General features: G+C 32.5%; 2 protein-coding genes across 2 annotated transcripts; one reads left to right on the top strand and one right to left on the bottom strand.

Annotated features, from left to right (window-relative positions):
• The first annotated feature begins 643 nt into the window (after positions 1-643).
• LOC126683202 (uncharacterized) lies at positions 644-4,426 on the top strand. Its single transcript, XM_050379046.2, has 5 exons — positions 644-1,262; positions 3,173-3,230; positions 3,363-3,446; positions 3,591-3,732; positions 3,870-4,426. Exons 1-5 carry the CDS (start codon positions 824-826, stop codon positions 4,224-4,226), a joined length of 1,080 nt encoding a protein of 359 aa, XP_050235003.1. The 5' UTR covers positions 644-823; the 3' UTR covers positions 4,227-4,426.
• Positions 4,427-5,764: 1,338 nt separating this feature from the next.
• LOC126679850 (probable WRKY transcription factor 40) lies at positions 5,765-7,374 on the bottom strand. Its single transcript, XM_050374857.2, has 4 exons — positions 7,114-7,374; positions 6,695-7,027; positions 6,466-6,582; positions 5,765-6,300 (listed from the first exon to the last, which is right to left on the bottom strand). Exons 1-4 carry the CDS (start codon positions 7,246-7,248, stop codon positions 5,932-5,934), a joined length of 954 nt encoding a protein of 317 aa, XP_050230814.1. The 5' UTR covers positions 7,249-7,374; the 3' UTR covers positions 5,765-5,931.
• Positions 7,375-10,418: the final 3,044 nt, after the last annotated feature.

Below are 10,418 nucleotides of genomic sequence, written 5' to 3' on the forward strand. Positions count from 1 at the left end.
AATTTCTATTTTTTTTTGCAAAAAAAACTTTAATAATATTTGTTGGACGGATGAAAGTAATATTGTTTACTGTTCTTCGCCATTTGTTTTAAGATTCAATGCCATATTAAATGTGATCACTTTTGACAAAAATATAATACTAAGAAATAAGCCTCAAATAGAATTTATCTTAAAGATATTTTAATTTTGTTTATTCAAATAATTGTTTTTGAATCCATTTATTCAAACGATTAATAAACATAATAACAATTTGTGAAAAATTAGGGAGATGCTTGCAAGTTTAAACAACATTTTTTTAATTTGTGAAAAACTTAACAATTAATGTATGCCGTAAAATATAAACGAGTTAGGATATCTTTAAGTTGATCGAACAATAATTTAAATTCAAAAAAGTTTAAACAATATTTTTTTAGATCATGTTCAATCAATTTGAAATAATTTTATCCAGACTCCAGTATAAACTTATAACTCAGATTTACATGGAGTTTCAAATTTATGATTTGGTTTCAGATAATCAATTGTTTTCAACAATAATACAAAAGAAAAAAAAAAGCAAAATCAAAGCTTTTAGCAAAGGCCAGCTCTTAAATGATGAGGTGGCAGTGTTTTGCTTGGCAATCTAACTCTCCTCTATTCTGATTCGTTACTTTCTTAAAACAATTAACCAAAGTCTACTTATTAATAAACTTTCCTACTTCACCAACATTTTCTCACTCACCAAACACACCCTTACTCTCACTCTAACTCACAAACCCGCCATACCCAAACCCACTCTCAGCTTCACACGAAGCTCAAATAAAATTACCAACCAAACCCATCAACAATGTCTGGCGGGCCACCGCGAGTTCGGCCGATGAACATCGCCGGGCCGGAGAACAAGGCGCCGCAGAAACCGGGGAAAAAGGCGGAAACTGAGGCCAAGAAAAATGGGAAAGTGACGGCGGTTTTGCGGCAGAAATCCATGAACGGTTCTTGCTCATCGGAAGCCTCATCGGACTCTTCGCACAGCCGAGCTTCGTCCTCGTCGTCTTCGAGGTCCGGTGGGAAATTGGCTGCGGCTGCGGCGGGGCGGAGGAATGGAGTGGTGAGGAAGAAGCAGTGTGAGGTGGCGATGAAGATAGAGAAGGGCGGCGGCGGCGATGATGCGGCGGCGGAGAATGGGAATGTGGTTGGTGGTGGTGGTGGTAATGGTGGAATGTTAGAGGATAAAGTTGGTTGCTTGGAAGTTAAAAAAAGATGTTCTTGGATTACACCTAGTACAGGTAATTTATTTTGTTTAGTTCAAAATTGTGATTTAATATTGTTGAATATTATTATTCTTGAAGTGTGAAAAAAATCATAATTTAGGGGAAAATTAGGAATTAGGGAACAAGTCATTACAAGTTGAAGTGGCTTTAGATCATATTTTGAAGTTCTGTTTTTACAGTTTAAACATTAGGCCATATAGTTGGCGAATGATCGTAAGTCGTTTCACTCGGTAATCTTTATTTTTGTGTTGTGAGTATCGAATTAGAGGCTTTAAAATGACAATTATGACATGTTGATCGCCTGATCGGAGAAATTAACTTCGTAAGCACACTTTAGCCACTGGCCAGGATATATAGTAGAAGTGTAGGGCTGCCTATGTTCATGTCATCTTGTGCACATGAGATGGATATAATCCATAGTGAGAATGCTTCTATTGCTATGTGAGTTGGTGCATTCTATTAACTGTTAGACTGAAATTTTTATTTAGTACAACTGATAAAACTCCTACTGCCCTTAGTTATGTAGCCAGTTTTGTGATAGTTATGGAAGAACTGTGGTTGATGTCTAAGGTGTAGTGAATTAGGATCCCCCAAAAGTGAAAGTTGAGCTGAAATTGACTGATGCATGATCCACCATTGTTGATGATTAGAAGGAAAGTGTAGTGTGATCATGAGGAAAAGAAGTAGATTGTGAATGTGCAATGTGTTTCGGAAAATGATGCAGAATAAATTATGGTATCATGAGGAGAAGAAATAGATAATGAGTGTGCAACGTGTTTCGGAAAATGATGCAGAATAAATTATGGTATCATGAGGAGAAGAAATAGATTATGAGTGCGAAACGTGTTTCGGAAAATGATGCAGAATAAATTACGGTATCATGAGGAGAATAAATTGTGGTATCATGAGGAGAAGAAATAGATTATGAGTGTGCAACGTGTTTCGGAAATGATGCATAATAAATTACGGTATCATGAGGAGAAGAAATAGATTATGAATGTGCAATATGTTTTAGAAAATGGTGCAGAATATATTACGGTACCTTGAGGAGAAGAACTAGTTACTAGAATATGAATGTGCAACGTGTTTCGGAAAACAATGCAGAATAAATTACGGTATCATGAGAAGAAGTAATAGATTATGAATATGCAACGTGTTTCGGAAAATGATGCAGAGTATACTACAGTATCATGAGGAGAAGAAATAGATTATGAAATGTGCAACGTGTTTCGGAAAATGATGCAGAATAAATTACGGTTTTCCTTAGGAAAATGGCAAGCAAGTGACAAAATTCTTCTGAACTCTGATACAGTACCTTGACAGAAAATGATAAGTAGCATTTTTATTAAACCACATAATGTTACTGTGCCGGTATTTATACTGTAACGTAATACAGTTTGATTACCTATTGTATTATTACCTCTCTTTCTCTGATTTTATCTAATGTAATTTCTATTAGACTAGGAAATGTTTAAAGCTTTATGTAATAACCTTGCTACACTTGTTAAAACTTAACCTCGATTCTAAAGACCATCACACATGAAAGTTCTTTCCTGGAAATAATAATCAGCAGAAATAATATTTATTGAAGCTTTTTCTAGTTTCTTTGGCAATATCTGTGGTGGAATTATGTAGTTGTGAACCTAGAAATGGTATTCGAATTGAGAATCTTTGGAATATCAGATTTAGTTTGGTAAATTCTGATGGTCTGTTTGCATTCAGCTGAAAAGACTGAAGAGTTATACTTGTGGTTGTGTAGCTTTGCATATGTCTCCTCTCTTGCATTCAGTTAGAGCTCCTTACCTTTATTTCTCTCACATGCAATTTTTGCTCTGTTGCTGTACTGCATGAGATACCGCCCCTGTCAATTTAAGTATTAACTACTAAATTGAGCTGACTTGATATGTTTCCACTTTCACCTACAGATCCATGCTATGCGACTTTTCATGATCAGGAATGGGGGGTCCCTGTACATGATGACTGGTAAGTTACTCCGAGAATAGTTTGATGAATATTTTAACTGCATAAGATTGTTATCTGAAAAAATAAGGGAAAAAGAAGAAGAACCTTCATCTGCTAGCTTCTTCAACCCTGATTACTCCTTTTAATATGCAGGAAACTGTTTGAATTGCTAAGCCTATCAGGTGCTTTGGCTGAACTTACCTGGCCTGTCATTCTTCACAAAAGGAACATGTTTAGGTAATGGTTATTTTCGAAGTATGTCCGTGAGTACATGAATGCAGTGCTCAATTTTTAATAATTTAAACAGAGTGTTAATTATGAAAGCTAAGATTTGATTGATTTATCATTTATTGATGCGGTAAGGTCTTTATCTGTGTCCAGGGAAGTTTTTTTCGATTTTGATCCAATTGCTGTGTCAAAATTAAATGATAAAAAAATAGCTGCGCCTGGAAGCCCTGCCAGCACACTATTGTCTGAACTGAAGCTACGATCCATCACTGAAAATGCCCGCCAAATTTGCAAGGTAAAGTTTTGAGCCTTTTATAAAACCCTTCTCCTTCTATTCATATTGCAAACAAAGGACTTGTACTGAATTGTAATGTTGTTGGAAAACTGCATACACCCATGATAATCTAACACTTGCGGTTCGTCATAATGCAGGTCGTAGAGGAGTTTGGATCGTTTGACAAGTATATTTGGAACTTTTTAAACCACAAACCCATAGTTAACCAATTCCGATACTCCCGTCAAGTTCCAGTCAAGACGTCAAAAGCAGAGTTCATAAGCAAAGATCTAATAAAAAGAGGATTTCGTAGCGTGGGGCCAACAGTTATTTATTCATTCATGCAAGTGGCGGGTTTGACAAATGACCATCTCATCGGTTGTTTCAGATACCAGGACTGTGTTTTTGGAACTGAAGTAAGAGAAAAGGATGATGGCCTTAAATTTAAGACGGAATCAAAGAATACAATCGATGTAGGATTACCAATAGTTTTGGATTGCTATAACTCCTCGTAATAATCAGGTAATGTTTGTTCAGTCGTTGTCTATATTATGGGTTGTTGAGTATTTTGTACAAAAGGTTACCACTATTAATGTAAGTAGCTGCAAACTCTGTATTTTTGGTATGCAATTATTATCTGAGATGGATTGACTGTCCTGCCATATACGATATTATTTTCTTCATTCAAGTTGATAATATGTTGAAAATTATTACATTTGTGAGTTGTACAATGTGAAAGTATCTTCTTTTGGCGGCTAAATATAAATCTATTAAAAAAATGAGGTGCATATGTTGAATATTATCCTTTTGCTTTTCATCTAGTAGCTGATTTGGTTTGATTTATAGCCTCATGTATGGTCAAGCCAAGAGGGTGAGCGCGACTGTGCATCCCAGTCTCCCGCTATTCCTGTATTCGGGGGCGGAACCAGGGCATTTTTCTCGTTTATAGTCTTCTCTCTTTAAATTGTTGGTTCTGCCACTAGAACCACTTGGTGAGCCAATTGAGCTATTTATTGTACCAGACGAAACTCCATTTTCGCTGGAGGATTAAAGTCTAACGTATACGACAACGGTTCACTATCACTTGCATGAACATAATTTAATATTCTTCTACTTGTAGATATGTCTGCTGCCATTTGCAATTTTCTAAAAGTGGTTTTTCATGCAAGCAATAGCCATTTGTTGCATCCAAAGTTCTTGGACTTGAATTTTCAGTGAATCTGAATCAATTCTTGGTGCATGAAATGAGAAAATTCAGAACAAGATCACTGATAACTTTAAAAATTGCTTAAAATGTAAAAACAGAGAGCTTCTAGGTTTCTTGACTCGATGAACACAAAGAATCTTGATAAGTCAAAAGTAGATAGCAGGTTCTACTTTGACTAGTGATACATTACGAGCAATAAAATTCAGAATTTGCAGCCTGTATGAATGGAATATTTCTACTTCCTGCAGAGCACAAATGCTTAATCTATCAACAATACAGCATTCAAAGTCTCTCATGGCTTAAAAATAATAATAGAAGTATATTACACGGGCCGTCAAATAAAGTTAAAATTCTCAGAAGACGTTTAATCTATCTGAACATACATAGTTTAAGTGATAGGAATGTTATATCTAATTTGACAGTTTTAAATTCGGTTTTCCCTTTCATTAAAAAGAAAACTCCTAGAGAAGTTCAATTTGTCTCCGTAGGCATATTAATATTTTAATTTGGGAGTTTCGGATTTGATTTTTCTTCCGAAAAGAGAAAAGGTTTGATCTAGTGGTCCAGTAAGCAATCAATCTCTTCAGTCATTTGGCAAACTAAACTCCTTGTAGTCAATTTTGGACAGCAATTTCTGGTGACCAAATTACCTTCCTTAATTATCAACTTGTGTTTGAAAATTACGTACTTGATCGGCATGCAAGAAAAGAAATCGACACACTAATCTTAATACTGGAATCAAATTCAATACAGAAAGAGGATCTTATTATCAACTCAAGAGAACTAATTGATCGAGTAGAGTTGAGTCGAATTCAACTGCGTAATATCTAAAATTGACGACAATCGTAAGGAAATTCAACTTTTTTCATTAATCTTTTGCTTCCACAAGTAACAAAAATCTAAAAAAATTGCTTTCTCACTTTGTATATACAACTACACTGCAAATCTCAAAATGGCCTAATGAAGATTACAATATTCTTCGTAACAACTCGAGCTAAACCGAAAAACAAAAATCACCACTTTTCTTTGTGATTCTGCTGCAACATTTTTCCTGAAATGGCAGCTGCTAATGCTGCCGTAAAATTCGGATCTTTCGTCAACGAAGACGCCATCTGTTCTACTAAAAACTGCTTTACTTCAGGAGAATTATCCATTCTTGGTTTTGAACTTCTGGCATCATTATTGGTGGTGGTTTTGGATTTCGTCAAGTCAAGAGTAATGGTCGGTCCGGATGATCCATGGGAGGCTGAGCACGGTACTGAACCAAGATTCAGACTCCGGCTCGCGCCTGATGTTGCCTCCATTTGTGATGGATGGGGATGATTGTGTTCTCCTTCATAAGTTGCAACTAATACTGATTGATCTTCAATGCTTCTTTGAACCTGAATAGCAACAAATTGTGAAACAAACTACATTAGAAACTAATAAACTACATGCCAATGCACGAAAACAGAAACGCTGAAACAGGAAACGTTTATAGTTTTCGAGTTTCGGAAGTATTTTCAGAAACAGAAACGAAACGCCAAAACGAAAAACTCGACAAGTACCTTCTTTTTGACAGGGCAGGTAGGAGCAAAAGAGCATTTGAAGTAAGCTCTTGGAGAAGGGTTATCTCTAGTAACCTTTTGTCCATATTTCCTCCATTGATATCCATCTTTCACTACCTGCAACAATCATTCACTCAACTGATAAGTTAACAGATCAAATCGATATGCTAACGCGTATAAACGCTCAAACAAACGTATAAATTCAACTTCAAATTAAGCCAAAACTTACAAGGGTGGTATGATCAGAAGCATCAGTTTTGCTATAAATTCTTGAAATCTTAGCTTTGATAACTTCTTCTCGTTGTTTCTTGCATGATTCTTCATCAGTTGAGCTACTTTCAGAATTACCAATGGTATTATTATTCAAATTATTAATAACATTATTACTGGTTTCGGATTTTCTTTTTCTTGAAGGGCTCAGCTCTTTCTCAGAATTCTTGTTCATGTAACCCATCAACTGACTTCTCAGAGCATTGTAATTCTCACACATAACAGTTAACATTTCCGTTAGTTTCTTGTTCTCTGCACTAACTCTGTTCAGTTCCTCCATTAAAGCTCCAGACTGAATCAAAACACAGCAAATTAATAACAATTTTGATGTCAAATAAACAAGAAAGTTCAAGGAATTAGAAGTTTATTAAAACTAACCTCTTCTTTAGCAGAAATATTTCTAATTCCTAACTCCATGAAATCATTTTCTTGAATGGAAACTTCATTTTTGATACGTTTGGGATTGAGATTAAGATCCAAGGAAGTGTCAACCCAAGAAGAAGAGTAATCCATAGGATAGAGTTATGAAGTTAAAAGTTGGAAATCTTGATGAAAATTATATGAAATCTTGATATGCAAGAAAGCAGAAATATATTTAAAGAAACTGAGGAACCCTAATCTTGAATTGAAGATGTGAAATTGATAAAAAAGAAGTTGGGACTATATAGAGAGGAAAAATAATTGAAAAGAGTTTGGATTGAATTTTGAGTAAGAGACAATGTCGGTTGGGTACAACAATTTTGTCAAAGTCAAGACTCAAAGCGCCCACCAAAATATCAATAAACTATGGGATGTTACATGTGCATATCTATCGTCATATATATTGTTATTATTGTGAAATTTATTATTTTATATATTTCTAATTTTAACTAGCTTTTTTTATATAATTAAAAGAAGGAGCGTTTGTGGGAGAAATTAAACTCACGACCTAACAAATTGCTGATAATTTAAAATGATTAAATTTTAACGAGTTAAGATTAAATACAGAATTTATTAAAAAGATAAAATAGAATACATATTTGTTAAAAGATTTAAATCTAATATGTTGCAACTATTAAGAGTATAATATTCTATTTAAAACATAATTACGTAATCGTGTTTGATTTTTTAAAGCTATTATTTAAGAAATAAAATATAAATGATTTAAATAAAATAAAAGTCAGGTAAAGTTATTTTTAAAATAAGGCCAAACTGTCAAAAAATACCAAACCTTTACGATTTTTGTCAGTTATGACCAAACCTTTTAAAAATTACAAATATAATCCGTTTTAGCAAATTATGTTCCTTTTATAGCCAAATTCGAATCAAATCGATTTTTTGGCAACATGACAACCATATATATAAGATTAAAAAAGATTTAATCACAATAAAATATCAAACATTTATGTGTTGTGTCATAATAAAAGGTTTAATTACAATAAAAATCAAACTGATTCAAAAAATGGCTATAAAAGGAACATATTTTTCTAAAACGGGTTATATTTGCAAGTTTTGAAAGGTTTGGTCATAACTGACAAAAATCGCAAAGGTTTGGTATTTTTTGAGGGTTTGGCCTTAAAATAAATTAGTTAATATTTATTAAAATATTATATTATTATGCCATTTCTGATCTATTTAGTTAATTTGTTACAGTATAAAATTGAGTTTTTCAAATAATTAATTTAATATTAATTGTGACAAATTAGTTTTAAATTTGGTCAACATACATTCCATTTTTACATATATAAAAAATTAATTAAGCCGATTTGAAATAATAATTTAATCTAATTAGATTTATTTTAGACTAAACTGATAAAAAAATAATAAATTAATATTATTTTAAAGTATAGTAATTGCTTCAGTTAAAAACAATTTATATATTAAATGGATATATCTGAAAAAATTCAATTTTTGATTATGAATGATATAAATATTAATTATTTTAATTTTAAAAATCCTCCATTATTATAAAAGTAAAAGCATATTGATGTCTTGCTAAAAAATTCAATTTTTTTTATCAATAAACTCTGGATATCTTGATATTATATTGAATTAGAGAAGATTAGAACTTTAAATGTTGACCAAATATGTGGGTAATGGGTAGATACCCTCCTCTCTCTAGAAATAAAATTAATATATACAATGTCCTTTTAATATTCTTTTGTTTTCTAATAATGGGGTCTACCAGTAAGTAATTTGAAGTCCTCATGTAGAAAAATGATTTCTTTGCAGTCACGTTTTCAAACATTTTCACGTTTTATTATATTGTGCATTCATTAATACGATTTAGTTTTCAAAACAATTAACAAAAAATGAAAAAGCCTTTGTTTTGTTTCTGTTCTGCATTTTCGTTTGAGAAAATGATTTGTCATTATTTACTATAATTCTAGTTCAACGAAATATTTACTACAAATGTCTTATTAAATTTTGAATTATTTTAAACTTTTATTTATGTCCTCGATTTTTTTCTCAGAAAATAGGCAGTACATTAATGTGATAAAAATTGCAAATATACTAAAGAGGTACAATTACAAAATTGTTATATTATACAATGTTTAACCTCTTGTGATTTTTTTCAGCAAAGTAAAAACTCTCTAAAAAAAAATTATTACCCCTTCTCTTTAAAAAAAAGCCTTCTTCATCTTCATCTTGTTGAGGGTGAGAGAAGGTGATTTTTCCAGTTATAGTCGAAAAATCACCTTCTCTCCGCCTATGTTACTATTTTAAAATCTTTATTTTATTTTCAATAAATCTTATTTAGAATGTTTATCTTGTTGTGGTTTTTTCTTTTAACTCTAATAAATCTTTAAAGATCTTATGCTCTTTTTTGTTCGATCTTTTAGATCCACCAAAAATCTTTAGTGTTTATTCGATCTTCAAAATCAAGTTCTTGTAGATCTAAAAGGAGATTTGTGGATCTAATTTTATAGATCTAGATGAAGATGATTTGTTGGCAAAATATTACGCTACAACGGACGAGCGGATCTTTCGTCTCATCGGAAGAATGAGATCGAAATACCCGTCCAACGAACTTTGTTCATCATTGTGTTAAATTTACGGGATCCACGCCTAGATTTCTTTTTAATCTTTGCTTATATCTTGGTTTGTTGCCTTTTATTTGGTTGTTCTAATCTTGAAAGATCATAAAGAAAATTCTTATTATATGACTTTCATCCTTATGCTGTAATCTAACACGGAATAACCGTCCATGGCTGCTGCTCCTATTACTGCCAGCTAGATTACAGCTGGATTACAGCTCATCAACTTCCTCCTCCTATGTCTATAAATACAACATTAGGTGTTAGTTTAATTCTAGTTTTTTGTAATTAAAAACTCATTCAATACAGTTTTAGTTTCCAGATTGTTTTCTGTTATAATCTTCATCAATGTTTATCTTTGAAAAAAAAAACCTTTTGTGCTTAGTTATATGCCTCTTTATTAAATTGTCTACTAGTATACACAATATTATATTTTTGAAGCTGTTGTTGGAGAGCAATATATCCAAACAAATTCTCCAAGCCTGATTGATTTGCACAAAAGAAGAAATAGACCGAGATACTTTAAAAGTGTCCGTTTTCAAAAATATATATAACTAACTTTTGAATTTCCCACATAAGAGGTTCTCTAACAGCAAGAAAATTCAAAAATAACAGAATTCCAAATCCATCAAAAAACGAAATAAAAACTACCAGTTTTGTCATCTG

Source organism: Mercurialis annua, linkage group LG5 (assembly GCF_937616625.2).
Source record: "Mercurialis annua linkage group LG5, ddMerAnnu1.2, whole genome shotgun sequence".
In the NCBI taxonomy this organism is placed as follows: domain Eukaryota; kingdom Viridiplantae; phylum Streptophyta; class Magnoliopsida; order Malpighiales; family Euphorbiaceae; genus Mercurialis; species Mercurialis annua.